General features: G+C 39.4%; 1 protein-coding gene across 1 annotated transcript; it reads right to left on the bottom strand.

The window, feature by feature from the left end:
* Positions 1-10,655: 10,655 nt before the first annotated feature.
* Positions 10,656-25,171, bottom strand: LOC130410710 (polyadenylate-binding protein 1-like 2). The gene is made up of 6 exons (XM_056735536.1): positions 25,150-25,171; positions 23,325-23,549; positions 22,941-23,134; positions 22,748-22,863; positions 22,584-22,665; positions 10,656-10,829 (listed from the first exon to the last, which is right to left on the bottom strand). Exons 1-6 carry the CDS (start codon positions 25,169-25,171, stop codon positions 10,656-10,658), a joined length of 813 nt encoding a protein of 270 aa, XP_056591514.1.
* Positions 25,172-25,626: the final 455 nt, after the last annotated feature.

Genomic DNA, 25,626 nt, shown 5'->3' with positions numbered 1-25,626 from the left:
TTTCGTTTGCTTATGTTCACATAGTAACCTCTCCCTTTAAGGTATGACCCAAACCATTCATTAGAACCATGCTTAGCTCATCTGCTATGACTTTAATGAAGTCCAGTGATTTAGGCTTGGCCCCTGTAAGGGCGATGGCCAAAGCAAATGTGCTTACTGGTTTTAGATGTACAGGGGAGAGTACAGGCCAGAAAGACTTACTAGTACTCCTAAAGAGTGGCAGTCCATCTACATTGAGGGTAATCTCAAGCTCAGAGATGTCTCTTGCATAATTGTAGGTATACCGATTCAAGGACAAGATAAATTGTTCAGTCACTCCAAATTTAACAAATTCTACTCCAGATACCATTTGGCTTTCAATGGGATCAGTTTTTAACAGTGTTTTAGCAGTGAATGGAAGGTTTTTATGACCTTGATTCCTAAGAATTTTAAGCAGTGCATCTGCAGCATTGTGCTTGATGTTATAGCCAATGATCCATTTCCTTAACTCCTCAGAAAAATGTTTAGTGGGCATATTAACGTTTGCAGTCTTCTCAAAAAACACTTCATCAATGTCGCTACTAGAAGATTCTCTATCCATATTCTCAGTGTCTACAGCCATTGTATGCTGTAGTGTTGTGTCACCATTGAGTGCATTGATGCCAGTATTGAAAAACCTAATTTCCTCATTGTCACTATCAAATACTCCAGTCATTCCATTTTCTAGGCCTGAGTCCTGGACTGGCATAGTGTCTCTGGGATTCTGTGCTCCACTGTCTAGCAAAGTACTAGGACCAGCGTTTTTGCTGTGCACATTTTTCATTTTCCTTTGAACCCTTTGCCATAGCCGTTTGTATTCTCTTTTCCTGTCTTCTAAAGGCATCCAGCTGTGTGACACAGCTCTGTGTTTTCTTCTCTGCAAATGGGTATAATGATGTTTACTTTTTGTAGCCAATCTTAAGATTGTTATTTTGTATGCAAGCAAATTTTACTCAACTTTATTTATATAGCGCTTTTTACAATTTTCATTGTTATAAAGCAGCTGTACATGAGACACACTGAATACAAGAAAAACAACTAAAGGCATATACCTGTAAAAACAAGAAAAAGGTGAAAACAACAAAAGGCGAACATACAAATGCTCCACACACACAATACGCATACATACTTACACACATTGACATAGACGCACACACGCAAACAGACTGGCACACACGCACAGTGAAAGCACACATTTGAGATAAAGGAGAGAGAACCACAGGTCAAATATTAAACGGACCCTAAATTCTTATATGCAATATTAATTATGTCTAACTTCTAAATTCTAGAAGCCAACAAGAGCCAAGTTCGGCTATTTACCTTGATTGTTATTGGATTTTAGTCTCAAGTTATCCGATGACATCGTTCGTGGGTTGTTTCCACATGGCGTCACATCAATGCGTTTCTGAAGCACAAACTTTCTTTGTATGAACTATAAATAAAGCTGTTTGAAGCCCTAAGACACTCGCTGCTACATTGTTGAGTTAATAGCGTTCTTGCGTACAAACTAACTTTCAAGCAGACGCGATTTCTTTAAGACTGCAAGGGAAGCTCAGCTTCCCCTATAATTGTCAAAAAATGAATGGTCAAATATATGTACTATTATGTTAACATTTTATTGACAAAAAATGCGTTAAACATGTTCATCTCGAACGAAAACAATTTCGTTCAGAATCAGCTACTTAGGTCGGCTGACTCGATATCCTTCTCCTTCATTCCCGTAGCGTACAGTGCATTTCTCTGTTGAAGCCCAGTGTCCATTGACTTCAATGGGTCTGCTTTAAACAGTTTTTTTCAGTGCCTAGAAACAAGACGGTCATTGGATAATGCTGCGATTATGTCCCGCCCACGGACGCTCAGCGTCTCTGGGATGAATGGAGGAGTGGGTTGGCCCGGACTCCGAGCGTCTGCATGATGATTGGAGGGTCTGTCATCTCTTTTTAATCCACTTTTATGTCCTAAAACGCTCATTTTTTGGGGTCGACAGCTTATAAAAACGTATTTCTTGTTTGTTTTTTAGCTTGTTTGCTATACACATTGTCACATATCAGCTTTTAGACTTTTTTTGTTATAAATCATAAATGACAAGGAGGCGGCAGCTTCTCGCAATGCAAAGAGATGGTTGGTGTGGGCGTGGTCTTCAGATTATGACGCGTATCACTCTGTGTCTCCACTTCCAACTCAGTCCCATCGCGGATTTTGCATGTGTAGTCGATAGACAAACTGCTGCAACCTTCATCGTATATTTCACACAATTTCACACCAATTTAATTGTTTCAGTTTAACATAATTCCCACATTTCCTCCCGTTGAGTTAAATATATATATATATATATATTAGATCGTTTGTTCATTAATTCATATAGTCTGAACTAGCCAGCTAGCAAACTGCAGACAGTGCTAATATTGTCGACCTGATTTTGGCAAAGCCTTTAGAAAGTCTTCCTTACGAGGAGAAACTTAGAATTAAACAGCAGGGCAGATCAACACCTAAGATTGATTTAGTGCAAAAGATAGGGAAAAGTAACAGGTCTTTTCAGCTCTCCTGGTATGACAAAGTTAGCTGGCTGACTGGAAGTGCTGTGAAAAAGAAAATGTACTGCTGGCCATGTCTCTTGATGAAACCATCTCATGGATGTGTTGTTTGGTCAAAATTGGGGTTTGGAGATCTGTCAAACTTTGACAGGGCATATAAAAGGCATGAAAATAGCAATGAAAATGTGAGTGCATGTGCAAGATTAAGTTGCATGGGCAGGATCAGGGTTGAGCATGCAATCAATGAAGGTGCTCGCATTCAAGTGGCTAAACATAATGAAACTGTTAAACAAAACAGGGCCTTCCTAAACCGCCTTATTGATGTGACATCCTTGCTTGGCATTTTCTTGAAAAGGAACGTAGGGCAGAGTTTACATATAAATAAATGGACAATTTTTATGATTTAGTCCAAAAATGAGCTTCCCCTCTTTAAAAGATCAGCAGCCACCACTGCTTTCAAGTAACATGCAGAGCGTCATGCAAAATCCCACTCAACGTAAGCAAGCTTAGCACTTAAAATTGCTGTTTGTCTCTCGGTTTGCTTTCTATCCAAAGTGACTTCAGGCTGCATTTAAGTTGTAGATTCTATCAACATGTGTTCCCTGAGAATCTAATTCCTGACATTGGCACTACTAACAAAACTTAGCTAAAGGAACATTTTATGAGCAATGTAAAGTGTTCGAGATGGCACATAAATTCATTAAGAGTAAAGTGATGTGTTGCCGATAAAGTACTTTTCTGCATTTTAAAAAAGCAGCTTTTAAAGCCCAGATCAATAAAAAGTCTAAGCTTGGAAAAATCCGAACATCTTGCTTAACGTCAACCAGAACCGGCGCCCCCACGTGGATGGTGACCGATGTGAAGAGTTAACCAGCTGTTACGGTAGAGAGAAAGATGTGTAGGCGATTGTTTAATTCAACTCAAACGTTGAACGATCCAAAGTTTCAAAAATACATTTCTACCTGTTGAGCTTGTGTTTGGACAGGATCTGTTGCACCATCAGGCAGAATTTTAGGAATCCGAGATACTGCCGGACACAAGAGAAAAGACAGTAGTATGAAGCGATTAAAGCTCTCCAAGAGTGTTGGTTTGTCTGAGATTTATTCAATCTAAAGTGATCATCCAAGAGGAGCCTCACGAACGTCTGATTAACAAAACGTGAAGCTACTCACAGTGAGTGATGACTTCAGTATCATCACTGGGTGCAGGGCAGGGCGAGCAGTCGCATAGGACGTGTTGTGGCGAATCGGCCTTACATCGCAGAAAGAAATCTCAGAGACAAGGGTTCCAGGTGCCAAGAGTATAAACTTTATTTGCCCGGACAAACAAAGTGGGATATTCAGAATTCATCTGAAGTGATCCAACCAATACAAATCTGACTCCACCATTTATACATCGTTTTCAAGTCGTTATCACAGTTTAAACCAATCATGTGTGCATGACATCGTCTTCTTCCAATCAGGTTTCATATGACATCAGTTTTTCATTAGCCCGTCCCTCAGCGCTCGTAGTTCCGGCCTACCATATTAGGATTTAAACGTAGCGTGAGCCTCTGAAAAACAAGTGCCCCTTTATTTTGACACTTTTCCGGGGGTTTCGGACGATACATTATTTACACTTGTTTTTATTAAAAATGAGCTCATTGTTTAGCGATAATGAGCTACCCTGTGTCCTTGGTTGTATGCGATTTAATTAAACTTCTCTACAAAAGTGTGTGGGGAGTTCGTCTTAGTGTTAAAAGATATTTGGTGTGTGTGCAGATGTTCAAGTCACCAAGAGCTTTCTTCACATTCCTTATATCTGCGGCTGACAGATCTTTTCTCACATCCCCAACTTCCTTTGACCATTTTAACACGTCTATGGCGTTGTCGGCAGGATGGAATGACAGCTGAACAACCGGACTTGTGACGGACGAGAGGTACGAAGGGAAACCCTGCAGGTCTTCTCCTCATCGTGCTGCTGCAACTGGCGCGCCTACAGCAGTGTGAGTTGGTTGTTTGTCATCTCCATCTAAAGAATCTAAAGAATCAAAAGTAAATCGGTACCATGGTTTAACACTGTGTGTGTTAGGGGATTGATTCTAATTGTTCATTATGGGTATGGCAATGTCAGAAAACAAAACTATAGCAGAAAAGATGTCTGAAGCTAAGGGTAATGTAGAGATTAAATTACAAAAAATAGCTGGGGAATTGTCAGATAAATCATCTGAATTTTTGACAATAAACAAACAGAGGCAGTAATAGTTGAAAAATTTAAGATCAAAGCTCAGAAAGGTGGCATTTGGGAGCCTAATGACATTAGGACAGTATGGAAAAAATTGAGAGGATGAGGAAAAGAGATTCAAGGCAGGTTCCTTGGACTCTTGTTACCTTGTCTAAATGCAGGAAATGGGAAACGAAAATAGACAAAGATAACCATAACAGGGTGAAAGATGATTGACTTCATTCTGAACATCTAGCTCTGAATAATAGACAGAATTTGGACTAATGCTTGGTAGGAATACCAACACAAAGAACAAAATCCCTGCCATTTCAATTTGGTTCAAATTAGCTCACTGTTTAGAGATACCAGCGTCCTTGACTCTATGCGACAAACCAAACTTCCTTATTAAAACTTATTTGTGGTGTGTGTGCAGTTAAGATAAGCTGTTTGTTGTTCATGCAGGTGTTCTAGAGCTCAAACTTTACATGATGCCCAATATTGTTTCATAAGAATACATGAAACGTATAACTAACTAAATGTATTATTTTATATAAGAAAACTCAACACTATAATAGAGAAAACACCATATAATCCCCCCTTTGAGGCTGACAAGCCTCACACTCCAACAAAATGGTATCTGTAAAAAGGAAATTATAGACTAATATAAATTGTAATATCTAAAATATAAAATAAAAAATCAATAGTGCTCAAATAGATTAATAAATTTGTTTACATTCAGTGACTGATAAAATACTTAAGATAAAGTACTACGTATGATGAAATGATACTTAGGTTCAAATGATACTTGTTACGAGCAAGCTATAAAAGATCCTTCTACTCTTCTGTAAATACTTCATAACATGAGTATTTCTGATTTTAACCTTGTAATATGCAGTTTATTGACCGTTTTTTTAAATCAATATTATCTTGTGTTTTCATTATTCATGCTATGTTGTGATACAACATAAACAATCATCTGTCTGGGAACAGTGGCTGCAGCTGTTCGTTGAAATGACTTAATGCATAACGTCAATATAATGCATGCAATAAAGCAAGCGGCAATCAACATCATATTTTTCATGTTAGTAAACACACTTGTCATCCAGTCCCAATTAAATTCTTCTGAGTCAACCTCAGATTTGGTGAAAGTTTCAATCATTAAAGAGATGATCTTCATTCCTTGCCGATGAGATGTTCATTCTTCCCTGAAATATAGGTGTCACAGGTTTCTCCAATTACTTCACAAAGTCCTCCTTTCGCAGCCGTAAACTGGTCCAAGACCAGGCGATTTTGCAAAACTGTCCGTCGTAGTCCACAAAACTCCTCCTTGATGGCTTTCATTAAAATTTTTGTTGTCTTCATATAAATTAAACTCAAATTTGGTGATCTCAACTCCATTCATTAAAGAGCTGACTCCTAACATTGGTCTAAAAGCAGCTGAGACTTTCTCCGCCACAGTCCAGATGTGATGATTCTTTGGCACAGAGCTACCAGATAGGAAACCAAACAGTCCTCTTCGTGTCTTCTGTTGTCATGTCATTATTTAATGTGGTATGATGATCACTCCACCATGTAACTTTATTAGTGAACACAGTCGTGTCCAGTTCCTCTGTATAAGTACAATCAGTACCCACACAGCCAGTAGTTGTCTGTTTTTCTCAAACATCTCAGACAAGCCTCTCTGGTAGTGCGGTTGGTTTTGGTCTCCTCATAGCTATGTGAACACTTTTGTCTCATGGTTCTTCCCAAGTGATGACATCTTGTAGACCTCACGTAACATATCAGATTCTCCTACAGTCATTTCAATTTCTTCACAGTTCTGATTAGCCCACCAGTCCCCTCAAGTGGTATTTTTGGGAAACATGGCACAAACATAGTAGTTCCTGCAGATTCTTGCCGTTCGGTTCGTCAGTCTCCACCACATGTTCATTTCATGAGGATGTGGAGGACCAGGGTGGTCCATCAATGTGTCAAAGGTAGCACTGAATCCATCTTTGATCTATTGTTTGCTGCAAATTGTTTATCATTTGCTAATAACAGTCACTCAGTTTGTCAAAGTTCTTTACGGCGTCAATTGTTTCATCAAGCTTCACAGTGTCCTTTGGTGTAGTTCAATTCAGGGTAACATTGACCAGTTGTTTGCTAGTCCTGTCAGTAAATCTGGTTCTCTCTAAGATAGTAGTTATTTTCTGTAGTCGGAATGGTCATTTGATGTGGTCGTGAAGACTTGTCAAGATGCTTGGGTCCTTTGCGGTGCGTCGCCCTATCATTCATAGGGCGACGCACCCTGGGACCCACACTTGAACTGGCCCAGATGAAAACTGTCTAGACAAAGCTGTCTCCAGATTTAACACTCACTGGCCCTGTACCATTGGCGCCACCACTTGCTGCTATTTAGATCAGGTTCTGCAGCTCACTTGGTTGGCAACTTCTCATAATTCAGGAAGATACAATATCAAATACACATATGTGCACCCGGTGCACTCACATAACAGTTTTGGTTTTATCAATAAAATAATAAATGAAAATTATATGTTATATGTTTTAGATGCCCAAACAATAAATAAAACAAAATAAAATAAAATAAAATACACACATGTGCACCAAGTGCACTCACATAATAGTGTTTGATTAAAGAGCACTAATGATTAACTGAAACATCAAACATTGAAACATGTTGATGTCAAAATAATAAAAAGTTAAACAAAAATCAATCTAGCTACTTGCCTAACAATGTCTAAGGTAATATCTAAAACTATTACCACGCATGATTATACAATTCTAAGCTCTTCTCCCTTGCTGTCCAAAAAACAATGAGTAATTCATGGGTCACTTGTCCTTTTAGACCTTCTTCATCATATTCCTTGTATTTGCTTATAATAGCTAACATATTCAGCATATTTTCTTCAGTATTGTAATATGTACTTAATTCCGTTCTCAATGTCATCTGTTTGTCTGTAGCTTTCACCACCATAGCTCTTATAACTGGTAAAAGACAGCAAAATACTACAGAATATAGTAAATCCTATTGCTGCAAAAACTCCTATCTTAATTGGCCATGAAGTTCATGATACAAAGAAGTCCAGCCATGTTCCAATTTCTTTGTCTTAGCCATCATTGGCTGTTATTTCGTTTCTTAAGTTTCTCAATTTTTCAAACGACCCATCAAGGGCAGTGTTCTTTAAAATTAATTTACAACAGTCCTCTCCAAATATTACACATACGCCTCCTTTTTCTGTTAAAAGCCAATTCAGTGCTTGTCAATTTTGCAAGGCCATTTTACTTGTTGGTGCCAAGCAGTGTTGGTCTTAAATTCTTATCCCCATATATTCAAAAATAATCTGCTCTGGGCACACCCTGCTTTTCATATGGTAGAATTTTTTGATATGCTTATGTTTGATTCTCACAATTTTACATACCTATGATTTTTAAATTGTCAGTTATTGGCAAATATAGAGGCAAACCTGTTATTCAAATATCTTGCTTTTCGTTTTCCAGCAAACATTTCTCTATTAAGATGCCAAATCGTTACACAATTTCCTGGGAACATGCCCATCTGTGCCTCATTAGATATACTTATTACTTATTTTATTCAACATTTATTTATCCAGAAATCATTTAATTGAAATTAAGAATCTTTTACAATCGAATATGGTACACAAATGGTTAAGTTTCATTTTCTGCAATTTGTCGCCAATATGATTGGTTTTGCCTTTTCACTTAAACTTTAGTTGCATTTACATTTTACATTTAGTCATTTAGCAGACGCTTTTATCCAAAGTGACTTACAAGTGGGGTAGGTAATGGAAGCAATTGGGACAGTACAAGTACAACAAAAGCATAAGTGCTATCAAAAAGAAGACTGGTCTCATATAGCCTAACACAGTATACAGAATCATTCATTCATAGTTTTTTTTTATTTATTTTTTTATAGTGGGTAGAGAAGAAAAGAGTAGAGAAGAAAATAGAGTAATTATCGTTGTATTATGACAACCGATTGTTTCATATTCATTTATTATACACATATTTTATATGCATTATTCAAAATTGATCTCAAAATATTATTTATTGTTTAAAGTCAAACGGCGCTAAACTTTAGTGACCCAGTCTATTGTTTAGGACTACATTAAACACTCTCAACAAATCGGACTCAAAACTGCCCAAAGATGATTTAATCAACAGTTGGACACTTTTGCCTGACCGGACAATCAATTCAAAGACAGCAGGTCTTGGAGCTTGGTGAGGCGAAAGAATAACGGATAGAACTCATTTTATCAACAAAAATGTAGTAAATTTCTCACAGAGCTCAGCTGACAGCTCCCTTAAAAACTGGAACTTTGGATTAATTACAGAATCTATTGTTAAAAATAAAATCCTAGATCTATGAAAGCATAGAGATCAGGTCAGAAAAATATTTTTCCATTCGAAATTTGGTAAAAAAGTCTTGACGTGAAAAATGACGTCCCAATATTTAAAAAACCCTTTAAGCCTTAATGAATTAGATCAAATCTACTCGCTGTGAAATGTGTCCATTTACTGTATTAGATTCATCATGAATGGCGGTGGGTTGCTGTCTTTCATACTAGGTTAGTTCCCAACATCTAGTGTCAGTTTGGTGGTGTCCGCTTGACAGTTGTGAAGCCGATTGTTAGTAGAATTTTTATTTGCTTCATGCACTCTCTCTCTCTCATTCACTTTGTCAAATATATCACAACGCGTTCATAACCCCCACATGACCTGTTTCCTAACAGGATTTTTCATGCTACCTAGCGTGCACACTGCACTTTCATTGTGACTTGCCCCAAAAAGCAAGCTTTATATCCTCTTGATATCGTCTGCCCCACTGGCAGGAACTTCTATACAATTTCTTCGCGTACCTACGCGGCACACCTTTAGCTGACCGCACAAAACCTATACTATAAAGCAAATATGCTCACCTGTTTTAGGGCCCTTTTTTGTGCGATCAGCTTGTCTGGTTCACCTGTCACAGTCGTCAGCCTCCTGCCTTCTAACCTGGATCACGTCGGGGTCACCAAATATGTTGTGGCGAATCGGCCTTCCATCGCAGAAAGAAATCTCAGAGACAAGGGTTCCAGGTGCCAAGAGTTTAAACTTTATTTGCCCAGGACAAACAAAGTGGGATATTCAGAGCTCATCTGAAGTGGTCCAACCAATACAAATCTGACTCCATCATTTATACATACTTTTCAAGTTGTTATCACAGTTTAAACCAATAATGTGTGCATGACATCGTCTTCTTCCAATCAGGTTTCATATGAAATCAATTTTTCATTAGCCCGTCCCTCAGCGCTCATAGTTCCGGCCTACCATATTAGGATTTAAATGTAGCGTGAAACTCTCAAAAATAAGTGCACCTTTATCTTGACACTTTTCCGGGGGTTTCAGACGATACATCAATTAGACTTGTTTTTATTAAAAATTAGCTCATTGTTTAGCGATAATGAGCTACCCAGTGTCCTTGGTTGTACGCGATTTAATTAAACTTCTCTACAAAAGTGTGTGGGGAGTTCGTCTTAGTGTTAAAATATATTTGGTGTGAGTGCAGATGTTCAAGTGTTCAGACTCATAACATTAGCTTTGTTAAAATGAGCTCACTGTTTAGAAATACCAGCGTCCTTGACTCTATGCGACAAACCAAACTTCCTTATTTAAACTTATTTGTGGTGTGTGTGCAGTTAAGATAAGCTGTTTGTTGTTCATGCAGGTGTTCTAGTGCTCAAACTTTACATGAGGCCCAATATTGCTTCATAAGAATACATGAAACGTATAACTAACTAAATGTATTATTTTATATAAGAAAACTCAACACTATAATAGAAAAAACACCATAGACGCAACACATCCAACACTGCTTGGCTTGCCTGCATGCACCAACATACATCACTCTATTACTTTAATACTACCCCTGAGTGGTATTCGGTAATCTCGAAGTGAGATCAGATGCATGAGCACTGACCCAGTATTCCAGGAGCACCTGAGAGACCAGCAGGCGCGGAGGCCGAGTATTACCGGCATCCCACAGGACGAATGGCATGGGTGGGCGGAGACTCTCACCTGCAGACAGGTAAAGATGTACATCCTCCATAAATACGTGGGAGCAAACAATAACGTGAAAATGAAGGGCTGACGAAGCATCATTTACAGAATGAGAAAGATATAAAGAGGCCCCTGACTCTGAGCGAGGAAGCACGCTGCTGTAGGTCGACTGATGTGCTGGAGCGGCGGCTGGTTTTCAGGGTGAACACTGTTGTGAATTTTCTTTGCGTGTTCTGAGGAATTATTCTGGAGTCTCGAGTTTTGATACAAAAACCACTTTATTAATGGAGTAGGATTGCAATGTCACTACCTTCTCCCTTTTTGGAGAAGCCCTTATATAGTGTGCTTAACACACACACATTTTCACACACACATCCTCTGAGACCCCCAATATAATGTAAAACAGATGTGTTTTCCTCCCCCAGCTGACCTAGGGTCCTTTGTGTCAACTAGTATTCGGCCCCTTAGATAACAAACTCTTAAAATGATTTTATAATAGTAAACAATTGTAGACTTTATTCTTCTAGATTTTAGCCAAAAATATCTTCTACATTTCCCCCTTTGGTACGATATTAACGTACCATTTCCCAGAATACTGTTTCATGATACAAGTCACGACGTCAATCTAATGACTAAGTAGTCGGGATTTTCTATTACCAATAACCAATCATGCCACAGCATTCTGGAGTATCAGAACCAAACATCTCCCTCCTCCATTGACAGGAAAGAAGTAAAAGATTCTGATACTATAAGATTATAGGTTACAAAAAACTTGTTTAAAGCATGTGCGTGCATAAGGTTCTGCGCTTGCCTGTGGTTTTCACAGTTATGTAGAATATATATAAACAAATAAGAGTAAACAAAATAAATTGGTGTAAATACAACAATAAAGAGAAAGTACATTAAAATGAAGTATAACACATTGTGATAAGCATGAATGAAAATTAGAGAAATTAAGATAAAGAAATGCGCATAATAAATAAAAAATGAAATCTTAATAAAATAAAATAAAATAAAATAAAATAAAATGTGCACACAAGAAGAAATAATAAGGATACAAATGTATAACATGTAAAAATAAAAATAAACCATCCATAATATAAAATCAAGAAAATATGGAAACAGGCATGCATAATATTGATTAGGTTACTAAATATATTTGTTTAGGTTTCCTTCCTAATTTTTCAGAAGAGGTTTTCTAACTCCCCTCTGCCTGTTGCAAAGTCAATACTGTTTTGTGTAATAACTCTTGATAACATTCTTGTTGAGTCAAATTTGTTTTCTCATCATCATAATACCTTAACATGTCCATCTGTTTAACTGTGGCTTTAATAATTAGGGATTTTAATATGGGTATTGCACAACAAAAAAATAATCCTCCTATCCCAGTTGTCACTCCAAAAAGTATTCCTAATTTCGCTAACCATTCTCCCCAAATTCCTAATTTTAAATTAAACCAATCCCATGTTTTTTCATCTTTTCCAGCATTAGTTGCTAATTCTATTTGTAATTCTTTGAGTTTAGTCATAGCTTTAGTAAATGTTCCTTCTGGTGATGTATTGTTAGGAATATAAGTACAACATTGGTTCCCAAGTAAGACGCACACACCTTCTTTGTCTGCTAACATCCAATTCAGGGCTAATCTATTTTGCCATGTCATTTTACTGGTTGCATGTAATTGTTCCCCTAAAGCAAGTAAAGCTTCATTGGTATAGTTAATGAATCTTTGTTGGTTGTAGTAAATATAATTTATCCATTCTGTATTTTTGTTTGGTGAAATCCAAATTAATATTGATTCGAAACCTGATTTAACTTCGTCTCGTGCTTTGAACTGACCCGGTATTCCTCTAGGCTGTCCTATGGAGTCTATGTAAACTTTAGGATCTGGTGTATAACTTCTCTTAGCTCGGTAATTAATTGTTTTATGCGTTTCCCTTGAGGATTCTGAATCCCATTCTATTATTTTGATTTCTTGTATTAATCGTACTCTTGTACATTTTCCTGTCCATCCGAGGGGTAAAGAAGACAATAGTTTTCTTTTTCCACAAATCCAGAAATAGTCAGCTATTGCTTTAGTTTGATCATGATATATCTTTGCTGAAGGTAAAGATATAGTTTGATTTTCACAAGTTTCAGCTGGACTTATTCTTTCTCCTCTTCTTAGTCCTGCTGCCCGAAAGGGTTGGAAATCCCTAGAGTCATCGACATCTAGAAAAATTTCTTTATCTACATTCCAAATGACACTACATTTCCCTTTAAATTGTCCAATGTTTATAACCCCTGTGGATTTGAAAAAACATTCATATTCCTTACTATAGTCTATGGTATACAATAGTGGAATTTCTACTTGGTTGTCTTGCATTTTTAAACTTTCAGTTATTTCAACATGTTTACATTTAGCTCTCAATAAAGATATGTTCTTTAGGAGAAGCATTTGGTGATAATTATTTAGGAAATTCAAACATTCAGCTGAACAAAAATATCCAGTCTCTGTTGAATCTAGCACAATGTTCGTAATCGAAAGGATTTGGGATTACTATCACTTGGCTCATCTGTGTTTTAGAACAGAATAAACAGTCTTTCTTTTTACCTCTGTGGCTGTAAAGGTTGCCCATTCATGCCATTGATTACTCTGTGCTGTTTCCCATAAAGCATCTAGTTTGGTATCGCCCTCATACATGCTGTAATCTTCTTCAATGTTCCTTCGTTGTTTTCCATACAGTTCATTTACAGAGTTGGTACTAGGTTTCGCTGAGGACTGAATAATTAATGATAGGGAAGTATGGTTGTGAGTTATAGGATATGGAGTTGTCATGTTGTCTGTAGCTTGAACTTGTGACAAGCATATGATGATCAGGCATATTGTCAGAATTTTCATTTTCACTGCTTTGTTCATTTGCTTCTGCCACACTTTGTAATTCATTGTTGTCCACCACAAGAATTTCTTGCTCATTGACTTCCGTTATTATTCTTCCTGTTCTTTCTTTAGGAACTCTCTTGCAATGGTTCAGGTGATAGCAAGTAGTTTTTCCTTCCACTTGGATGGCGGTTGGAGTAGCTGCAGCTACTTTATAAGGTCCTTCCCTTCTCGGTTCGTTCCATTTCCTCCTGAACACCCTTAGATAGACTTCATCCCCTGGGGCCATTGGACAGGTTGTCTCCGTCGCCTCACACGACTCCTTTCTCTTTTCTTGCACACAAATAGCTTTATGGATAGAAGTTAGTTTTTTCATATACGCTCTTAACTCCATTTGCAATTGCTCTAATGGGGGTCCTTTGTATGTGCCTCTGCTGCATGGCACCGGCATAGGTCGACCTGTAAGCATTTCATGCGGTGTTAAATGAGTAATTCTGTTAGTCTGCATGCGGTAACTCATTAAAGCAAGAGGTAATTCATCAACCCAATTCAGTTTAGTACTTGCACATGTTTTGTTGAGCTTGGACTTGAGAATCCCATTACATTTCCCCATGTTAGATTGGCTTTGTGGATTGTAGATGCAGCCTAATCGTTGTTTTATTCGTAAATGTTGTAATACTTGTTTTAATGTCTTTTGTATAAAAGAAGAGCAATTATCCAACGATAAAATAGACGGAATACCAAAGCGAGGAAAAACTTCTCTCGTCAAAAACGTAATCACTGTTCCTGCCCCTTCATCTGCTGAGGGCACTGCTTCTACCCAACGGCTAAACCGATCAACAATCACAAGCATGTATCTTTTTCCCTGCACCCGTTTTATCATATCCACATAGTCCACCACCAAGTGTTTAAAGGGTCCTTCAGGTACAGGTATATGACCTATTGGTGTTGTTATTCCCTTTCTGACATTATACTTGGCACAGATCTCACATGTTGACAAAAATTCCGCTACCATAGCGTACAAGTATGGAGACCAATAACCTTGTAATTTAATTTTCCTTATTACTTCCCCCTTTGCACAATGGTCAAAACCATGTGCGTCTAGGATAAGGCTGTGCAGAAGTGATGTCGTGCCATAATATGTCCTTCATGTGAACGCCAAATTTTATTAGAATCTTTGGATGCACCTCGTCGATGCCACATAGATTGTTCATAAGGGCCTGCTTGCTGCTGAATTCTGACAATGTCATCTAAACAAGGATGAGGTTCGACGATAACTTCTGGAGCTAAAATTGCCACTTCACAACCTGATGCTATTTTAGCTTCTGAATCCGCAGCGTTGTTACCTTTAATGACATAATCATTTCCTTTTTTGTGAGCTTGACATTTTATGATAGCTAATCGTTTTGGTAGCATCATAGCATTTATTAATTGACTTATATGTTCAGCTTGCTGAATGGGAGTTCCATCACTTTTATTAAAGTCACGTTGTTTCCATACTGATCAAAATAGATGACACACCCCATGTGAATATGCTGAATCTGTGTTAATGTTTGCTATTTGTCCTTTTGCTATTTGACACGCAGCTATTAGGGCTTTTAATTCTGCTAGTTGAGTAGAGCAAGGTTGTGTGCAATGTTGGGATATTACCGGCACAAAACCATTTTCTTCTTGTCTCACTACCGCATATCCTGTATGAATTCCCAAATGATCTCTGAAACTGGATCCATCTACAAAGTAAGAAACATCAGCTTCGGAAATTGGGATGGACTCTAGATCAGGTCTTAACCTGGTAAATGCTAAGGCGTTAGCTACACAATCATGTGGTTTACCTTCACCAACCAAGGGAATGAATTCTGCTGGATTAACAGTGTTGCCTCGCTTAATAGTAATATCTGGATATGTAAGTAACATCGCATAAGATGGGGTTCGGGCCGGAGTTAAAACAAATTTTCCTTGCTCAATTAACTCTACAGTTTTATGATGTGTGTAAATGAAAACTGGGTATCCCATAGTGATCCTCGATGCTTTTTCATACACCTGATGTAAGGCTGTAAGACCTTGTTGATAGCATGGTGGGTATCCCTGAGCTACATTGTCCAGTTTTGTACTATAGTATGCTATTGGCTGCTTTTTCCTACCACTACAGGTGTCCTGCATTAATATAGCTGAGGCAAAGCCATCTACTCTGTTTGCAACATACAGGTGAAACGGTCTACTATAGTCAGGTATACTTAAGACAGGTGCCTTTTGTAACTCTTTCTTAATACTCTCAAAGGCTATTGTGGCATCCGTATGCCATTTTAATGAGGCATTTAAGTTTTGCAATCCTGCTTGCTTCACTAAGTCTCTCAATGGAGCTGTCTTTATAGCATAATCCAAAATCCAAACACTACTGAATCCAGTCATTCATAAAAAAGTCAACATTTGGCGTACTGTTTGTGGCATTGGACCTTTACTTATGCCTTCTAAATGTGATGGCGCTATGGCCTTTGTGCCATATGCTATCAATCGTCCTAAATATTCAACCTGTGGCAGACAATATTGCAGTTTGGTTTTAGTCACTTTGTACCCTCCTTGGGCTAATCTTGTTAGCACTTTCATGCAATCTCTATGACACTGTTCAAGTGTTTCTGAACATATCATGACATCATCCATATATTGAATCAAAGTGCTGTCTAGCATAATGTCTTCTAAATCAGCTTTGAGAACCTGATTAAAGATATGAGGTGAGTGTGTGAACCCCATTGGTAGGCGATTATACGAATATTGTTTACCAGCATATGTAAACGCAAATAGGTGTCTGCTTTCTTCTGCCACCGGAACGCTGAAAAATGCAGAACAAAGATCAATTACTGTAATATATTTGGCATTACGAGGAACATTTGTAAGCATCGTGTGTGGATTAGGAACATCAGCAGGGTAATCTTCAACGATCTAATTAATTGCTCTCAAATCATGTACAAAACGCCACTTAATTTTGTCTGCTTTACGGACAGGATAAATTGGAGTGTTGCAATAACTGTTTGTTTCTATTAACACTCCTGATTTAACAAGTCCCTCTATTGTATCTTTTATACCTAATTCAGCCTCACGTCCCCCACGCGTTTAAAGGATATTGCATTTTTCTGGGGAGTCTTGTATTTGGTTTAAGTTGCACTTGTACTGGACTGGCTGATTTTACTAACCCTATATCTGTCTCATGCAGGGACCATAGCTCAGCTGGGACTTTTTGTTCAACTTCCTAGTTCATCAGTATTATTTTCCACTTCTGGTGTTGAAATCCTTTGTGTATGCTCTTTTTGGCTAACAATTACTTGTTGAGGAATTCCTAGCAAAGAAGTACCACACATAATTTTTATGTAATTTTTGTTAACAGATTGAAAAATTAATGGATTTATTGTAGCCTCCCATTCGTTTTCTTCTGCTTTTTTCATCATTGGTCCCAAGTCTTTTGTTTCCCAATTTTTTCCTATATATAGAGATATATGTGGAATCGAATCATTTAAATTGAACCATTTCTTTGTAAATTCATTTTCTGTTATTTTTAAAGCTGCTCCCTGTTTACTTATTATGATATATTGTGATATCATTTCAATTTTTTAATCTTTAGTTCCTTCCTGCCATTAGTTTTCTATGTCAGTATTCCTCGAAGGGTCATATTTCATTGTGCAGTGAAATCCTGATTTGGGTATCTGTGCATCAGGAAGCTGTGCCTCAATGAATTTACCCCATTTATTAATCGTCTGTCTCACGTCCTCCTCTATTTGTCCTATCCAGTATACATTAGCTTTCGGCTCTGATATCATCATTTGAGTACCGTTCTGATCTACATATAGTCCATCTGAAGAACACCAAATATTAACACCCAATTTACACAATGCATCTCTTCCTAACAGATTAATAGGAGACTGATCTGATATTAAGACTGGTATTTGTCTGCAAACAAACTGGAGCAGTCATAGGTATTAGTTGTATTTGTCCCGAGAATCCTACTGTGTTTACAAATTTTCCAGACATGGGGTGGTGTGAGGCGTAATTTGATTTTACACATGAATAAACTGCTCCTGTGTCTATCATCATTGGTATGGTTTTCCCCTCTACTTCAATTTGCAAAATCGGTTCTTGTTTTGCATTAGATGTTAAAATTGGTAGTTGATACACCCCCATAGGATTCTCTGGGCATCCCTAATATCCCTGATTTGTACCTCCCCAATGGTTCACTGGACCTCGCAAAGGTGCTTGCCAACCCATCCCCCTTCCACCCCCAAGGGTCTGAGGCCATGGATTGAATGGATATTTCTGCTTGTTATGTCCGAGCTGACCACATCCCCAGCACATTCCAGGAGGACCATTTCCTCTCCCTCTCCCCCTTGGCCCACTTGTCTGTGGGTTTCTCTGCCATTCTCCCAGTGGTGTCTGCTGGTGAGTAAAAACATTGAAGACGGGGACAGGGCTCTGGAGGGTGTCTGGAAAAATTCCTGCAGGGAAAGTTGTTTGCATATCTGGTGAGGGAGCATTCAAAGGAGCAATTACAGTCATTTGGTTAGAGTCTTGCGTTTTTACCACTGCCTGAAACTTTTTCTTATTTTTGCTCGTAAGTTCTTCAAGCTGTAAGTGAGTTAACTTCCGTTGTAGTTCTTTCTCTTGATTTTTCAAGGATTGTTCATTTTTTCTGTATTGTTCCACTATATGGGACACATGGTCAACAAATTCTTTGTGTGATTTGGACGTTAATCCAACGACATCCTCTAACTTGCTTCTTACAACTGGTGGCGTGGCTTCAGTAATAGAATTTCTGAATAAAATAGCCATTAAAGGGTCTTCTTCTGGATTTTATGTCCCCCACTGCTATAATATTGCCAGCCGTCTCATTCTCAAAGATGGTTATCCACTTTCCCGCCCCCTCGTTGATGTCAGGGAGGCGAGTGACAAGCCCCTGTAGGTCTCTTGAAGCCCACGGAATATATTCTCCCTGTTCCCCTTTAATCAATATTGGAAGTTGTACGGCTACCGACCTAAGCCGTCTGGTATCTCTATCACGTGACCACAGACTTTCATCAGATAAGGACTCCATACCTTTTTCCTCAACCCTACTTTCTTTCTTTTCCATTCTTCTCCTTAATATCTTCGTTTCTTCAACAAATCCATCTGCCTCTTCAATGCTTCTACCTATCTCTTCCTCTATTTTCCTTGCTTCATCACTTTCCTCTTCTTTTCTTTCAGTCCGCTCGGCTGTTTTCTTTTCACTTGGTATATTTTGTTCATATTGTGCTTTAACTTGTAACAAAGCTTCCCTGGCATTCCTGTAACAATCTAAATACGGGCCTTTCTGTTTTCTTTCATCTGGCCTAATTTTTGGTCTAACTTTTGGCTCCATCTGGTTTTCTTCACTTACTTCAAAGTCGCCCTCTAATTACATTTCACCTTTTAACCCTAGAATTCCTTTGACCAATGGAAATTGACCTTCAGAGGTCACATATGGGGGAGGGTTTGCACAAACACTTCCTGAGACACAGAAATCCTCTTTCGTTTCATTTCCTTCCTGGAGTATTTTTCTTGCCTGTTCAAGTAATAATCGTCCTTTTTTTCATAAACAATGATAAAACTTCTTGTTCTTTTTCTCGTTTTTCCTGTCTTTTCTTGTGTTTTTTACCCATGTTTTTAATCTTGTGATTTCTTACCAATGTGTCCATTTGTCCTAACAAAGATAAATCAAACGAACCCTCAGTTGGCCAATTTGTATACATGTTTTTTTTGCCATTTTTTAGAAAGTTTAATGATCATTTGTTTGCACAAGGGATATTTCAGGCCCATAAGTTCTACAGGCGTTGCAGCCATATTTATTCAATATAGGCAATACCTTTTTACTTTGAATCTCTTATCCCTCAGAATATTATCAGCTATACAAAATTCCTTTGTATTACTTTTTCTCAAAGCTTTCAATTACACACAGATTCTCAAAGTGATGCAAAAAACTTCTGATAATCTAATACCATACAGCAATATCTGCTACTTATTCCTATTTGCCAACGTTACATATTATTATTCAACCACTCCTTTAGATAAAATTGTTCACATCAACAATAGAGATACATTTTATTTATAATGTTAGACTTTCAATCTCTCTGACCTATACAGGTAAGACTTCAAGCAATTACTATTCAACATTCATAACAGTTCCTTTATTTGTTTTGGGAACATTTATTGCATACATACATCCATGTCCCTTTATCATTCAGGGCTCATACTTTCATACTGTATTCCTTTTCTATAGGATTAATATTATGCCTTATCCCTTTATTTACAGGGTGTAACAAATCTCAATAAAATGGAAGGAAGGAGGCGGGAACCGGCAAACATTTAAACATTTAATAAAGTAATATAACAGCCGGCGGCCCCTCACGGACGACCGCCGGCGAACAAAACATAATATAAATACAAACATAACATAAGTTCGGGCCCGGTCCTCTCTCTTCGACGGTCCGGTCGCTCGTTCCTTTTATGCTCCCATCTCCTACGTGATTCGAGCCCGGTGTGCGCACAGCTGGCGCTAATTCACAATTACTCACCGACTCGAACCACGGTCTCGCCCCGCCTACTCTACTACATACCCCCATCACCCCTCACAGGCCGGGGGGTACCCCCGCGACTGTGCAAGCTCCCTCCCCCTCCCTCGGGGGGGATGGGGTGGGGGGTATGCAGCGACGAGACGAGACAACGGAGACGGGAGCCCTCGGAGCGACCGGAAAGAGAGAGGGGAGAGAGGAAAAAAAAAAAATCCGGTTCCCAGACATGCTGCCGCTCGTTCCTCAACCAGCCGGAGTACTCTCCTTCGCGGTGCCTTGCGGTGGCCCTGGGGCTTCGGTGGACGGCTCGACCGTCCGCCCCCTGGCGGCCGGTGGTGGCTCCTCCTTTATCCGGGAGTCGGGGCGGGTTCCCCGTCCCCTGTTCCTCCCCCTTGGGCGGACGGACGCAGGCTCCGGCCTCTGGCAGGCGGTGGCTCACCCGGCACTTCCGCCCCCTGCTCCTCCCCCTCGGGGGACGGACACAGGCTCCGGCCTCTGGCGGACGGCGGCAACCCCCCCGCTCCCACTTGGACGAAAGCCACCCCACCTCGACCCAGGGGCGCGGCAGCAAAGGTCGCCGTTCCACCGCAGTTTTGACGGTGGCCGCACTGTGCACTTCCGTTTCCCCAGAGCCACCGAACTCTACGGCACCGCGAGGCCACTCGGCGGCGAGGACTCTCCGACAGCATGTCTCTCCTTCCTCCCGGGTTTCGGCACCAATGTAACAAACTTCAATAAAATGGAAGGAAGGAGGCGGGAACCGGCAAACATTTAAACATTTAATAAAGTAATATAACAGCCGGCGGCCCCTCACGGACGACCGCCGGCGAACAAAACATAATATAAATACAAACATAACATAAGTTCGGGCCCGGTCCTCTCTCTTCGACGGTCCGGTCGCTCGTTCCTTTTATGCTCCCATCTCCTACGTGATTCGAGCCCGGTGTGCGCACAGCTGGCGCTAATTCACAATTACTCACCGGACTCGAACCACGGTCTCGCCCCGCCTACTCTACTACACAGGGTTATATGTAAATCTCACAAATGAACCAACAACTACGCTCCTTCTGTGAGACACAGAGGAGTACGCAGTCACCGCTCTGAGATGAAAAATCTATGTCACACTCATACTGCAGTCATGCACACACAGAAAATACAACTTTACACACGAAACCGGTTACATACCAAACACAACCCCCCCTCAAATTGCCTAAGTTTCCACGTGGATCAACAGTAGGCCTCCCTTGAACTAAATTTTGCACTCGTTTCCACCTGGATCAACAATAGGCCACACTTGAATTAAATACAATTTTGCTCTCGCGTCCCCTTGGATCAACAATGCAACATAAAATAAATAACTACGGGGACACCCACAATTTCACTTCTACCAAAACTGTGAGTACCTACAAATCTGCTCTCTGTTTAAAAGGCAACCTTTGTAGGACTTTTTTAACCTATAGGACTTATTACCGCTTTTATTTAATACTATTTTTATCTACTATGCATTGTACACTTATATAATTATCAAAATTTGAAAACTGTTCTCCTCAAGACCAACCCAACAGTAAACATAAATCAATGCATGCATTTATGGATTTGGATCAAAACTCCTTTACTCAGGTACTGCTTAATCATTTTTAATCAATTTAGTTCGATGAATTTAGAAGAACGTAAAGTGTCTCACCACAAGCAATATCTGGCAAACAACACAACCTAAATATATAAGCAAAAACTGCTTACCTTGGCCAAATTTTGTTGCGTTGCTCGTCAAGAAGTTGCCTGCTGTGGTTCACCTAGGTGTTCTTTCCAAGGGTCCTGCCGTGGTCGCCAATTCTGTTGTGAATTTTCTTTGCGTGTTCTGAGGAATTATTCTGGAGTCTCGAGTTTTGATACAAAAACCACTTTATTAATGGAGTAGGATTGCAATGTCACTCCCTTCTCCCTTTTTGGAGAAGCCCTTATATAGTGTGCTTAGCACACACACATTCTCACACACACATCCTCTGAGACCCCCAATATAATGTAAAACAGATGTGTTTTCCTCCCCCAGCTGACCTAGGGTCCTTTGTGTCAACTAGTATTCGGCCCCTAAGATAAGAAACTCTTAAAATGATTTTATAATAGTAAACAATTGTAGACATTATTCTTCTAGATTTTAGCCAAAAATATCTTCTACAACGTCAGGGCGTTTTTGAACCTGTCACATGCATAAAACGAAGTTCAGCTAATTACGTGAATTGTTATTGGCTTGAAAACTCGAATAACCTGTAATATTGGCTCATCTCACTTGAGGAACAGCAGACGTAAACGTAAAAGATTTGTTAAGTGATCAAAGGGTTTGGATACCGGGTAGCGCCTCTCATTGTCCTGAGCCATGACCTGCACATCAACACGACGCTCTTCGAAGGTTTTAAAGTGGCCAATGGACCTTTAAAAGACAAACCGAATGAGCTCAGCTCTATACGATTAGACAAGACAAAGTACAAGAAGCACAACTGAGATCCACTTACACCAGCTGGTCGTCCAACAACATGCCATCAAGCGCTTTGATGGCCTTCTCTGCCGCTTCAAAGGTGGCAAAGTGGACGAATCCATAACCTTTGGATCCGTTTGCATCGCAGACCACCTTGACCACCGAGATGAATTCAGACGTCAACGCATGATCTGCCTTATATAAGAAAACAATCAAACTGCGGATATTACCTTGCAGGACAGGATCTTCCCAAAAAGCGAGAAGCTTTCATGAAGGCAGGCACCATGGATGCTGCTGGCCTGACCCTTGACGAAGATGTTCCCGACCCCAGTCGTCCTCACCGTGGAATCACGCTGGGAGAACATGATCCGCATGGGTCTGCCCAGAAGTTCCTGGCACATCAGGTTGTCCATGGCACTCTCGGCTGAAAGACAGAGTTGATAAGAGACGAGACAAGACATTGCAAGTTTATTTCTACGGGCACACTTCATAGAGCTTAATTTAAAGACGATTTACAGGAAGCAACATCGAGGAGAAAAATACACGAGGCTGTAAATTTCAATTCAAAATGTGTTTACCAAGATGTTAAGGTGAAGAATGGAAAGACAACTTACCATTGGCGAGGTTAACAAAGTTAACATAACCATACCGCAGGGATCGCCGAGTCACCCTGTCTCTGCAGACCCGCACGGACTGGATCGGACCGAACGGGCTGAACGTCTGATGGAGGATGAACTCGGACACTTCTGGATGAAGGTCCCCCACGAACAACGAGGCGATCTGATCCCTCGGTACGCAAGCCGCACAATAGCTTCCTCCGACGAACGATGTCATCTGACCTGTAAAAATAACCTCAAATAACTCACAAGAAATGTTAAAACAAGACAAAAATAGCACAGTCAGTAATTCAGATGAAAATTTATTGTTAAATGAATGAATTAACGAAATGAATTGTTCAATAAAAGTCAAGAGATGTAAAGGCAAATCTGAAGATCGCTCCGTCTCATCCAGCGGCTCGTCAAACGAATGTTTGTTTTTTTGTAGAACATCAGCTACGCAGTTGTTGCCTAGTGACCGATGTTTTACGTGATATGACCACATATACGTCATACGTCGTTTTGCAATGAAGACAAAATCGATGTATTTTTTAATAGCAATCACGTTAATTAAAATTAATACAAATGAGAAATAGCTTTAGTAAGAAATTTTTAACAAAAGAATACATCGCCGGATAGTGGCGTTGCTTAGTACGGAGTCCGATAAAAAGGCAGATTCTTTTGACATTCGTGTTTTTCTATGTGTGAGCAAAAATCACAATGCTAAAATAAAACTTTGTTACGTAAAAAACTAAAACGATCAAATTTAAAATAAAATCAAAACGTTTTTTAAAATAAAACGAGCAGCGGAACCAATACGCAGTGACGTAGGCTCGAAGAAACACTTTCTCCCGAGCTGCGCATGCCCCACAGCATAACCATATGATTCATTTATTATTTATATTCATTTATTATTCATCCAATTTGTTGATTTTTATAACTGTAACTAGCTGTTAGACTTTTTGTTTTTAAGGCGATTTACAATGTTTAATGAATTAGGCCAACTTCAATTTCTACACAAAACGATGAACGATTTACAGAATCGTATTTCTTAACTTTTTTTAATACTGTTCTTGTTATATTTTCAGATTTTCCCTTGCGTTACTTTTTGCTTTATTGACTTATTTACCTCTGCGAGTTTAATATTTTTACAGGTTCTTCGATGACGATGACAACTCAACTCAACTCAAGTCAACTTCATTTATTATTACAATTCCTGTAAAAACAAGAAAAAGGTGAAAACAACAAAAGACAGACATACAAATGCTCCACACACACAATATGCATATATACTTACACACATTGACATAGACGCACACACGCAAACAGACTGGCACACACGCACAGTGAAAGCACACATTTGAGATAAAGGAGAGAGAACCACAGGTCAACTATTAAACGGACCCTAAATTCTTATATGCAATATTACTTATGTCTTACTTCTAAATTCTAGAAGCCAACAAGAGCCAAGTTCGGCTATTTACCTTGATTGTTATTGGAATTTAGTCTCAAGTAATCTGTAATGTTGGCTCATGTCACTTGAGAGACAGCAGACGTAAACCGTCCAGCAGGATGTGATTCACTGCTGCTGTCCTGCTTCTGAGGCCGAGTCTTCCGCTCATCGTGGTGAGACAGAGTGACCCGCAACGCCCGGCCGGCAACCATATAAGCCCGTTCAAGACCCATGCAGCAGTAGTCACATGTTTGAGGGTGAAGAAGCTGACAGATTCAAACCCTCTGTTTCGTCCGGCCACCATCACCAACTGAACAGAGGGAAGCACTCGTTGAAGTCTTCCACTTCAATTGTTATCTACTACTCACAATAAAACAATGAGATTCACACCTTGGAACTGACGGTGCATCATGGGGCTAGAACGCTCTGCACAGCTGCTGCACCCCGAAGCCGTTTCGCATGATAACTTCAATTCAGAAATGTTCATTTAATTTTCAGCCTTTTATCGTATTCTGTTGTCTTAACTCATTTACTTTTGTGAGTGTAATATTTTGACAGGTTATCCGATGACATCGTTCGTGGGTTGTTTCCACACGGCGTCACGTCACTGCGTTTCTGAAGCACAAACTTGTTTTGTATGAACTATAAATAAAGCTGTTTAAAGCCCTAAGACACTCGCTGTTACATTACACGTGAAACCTGCAAATTCCGATTTTGTATCCACAAACTACAATTGACAGTATATAAAAAAAGCATAAACTTTTACCCAATATAACATATTTTTTATTTCATGAGATGTCTATTTCTCACTTGATAATGCTTCGACAGCACAGCATGCGCTGGCCTTTACGCAAGACGTGATGACGT

Source organism: Triplophysa dalaica, chromosome 21 (assembly GCF_015846415.1).
Source record: "Triplophysa dalaica isolate WHDGS20190420 chromosome 21, ASM1584641v1, whole genome shotgun sequence".
Lineage (NCBI taxonomy): Eukaryota > Metazoa > Chordata > Actinopteri > Cypriniformes > Nemacheilidae > Triplophysa > Triplophysa dalaica.
This window is presented reverse-complemented; position numbering and strand designations above follow the sequence as displayed.

What these genes read in the sequence shown, in the direction of transcription:
- LOC130410710 (XM_056735536.1), bottom strand. Translation starts at nt 25,171, where the DNA reads ATGATGCACCGTCAGTTCCAAG. An exon ending in CTTTGTTAACCTCGCCAATG is followed by an intron (nt 23,135 to 23,324) that starts GTAAGTTGTCTT and finishes TCTGTCTTTCAG; the next exon opens with CCGAGAGTGCCATGGACAAC. An exon ending in TTGTTGGACGACCAGCTGGT is followed by an intron (nt 22,666 to 22,747) that starts GTAAGTGGATCT and finishes TGTCTTTTAAAG; the next exon opens with GTCCATTGGCCACTTTAAAA.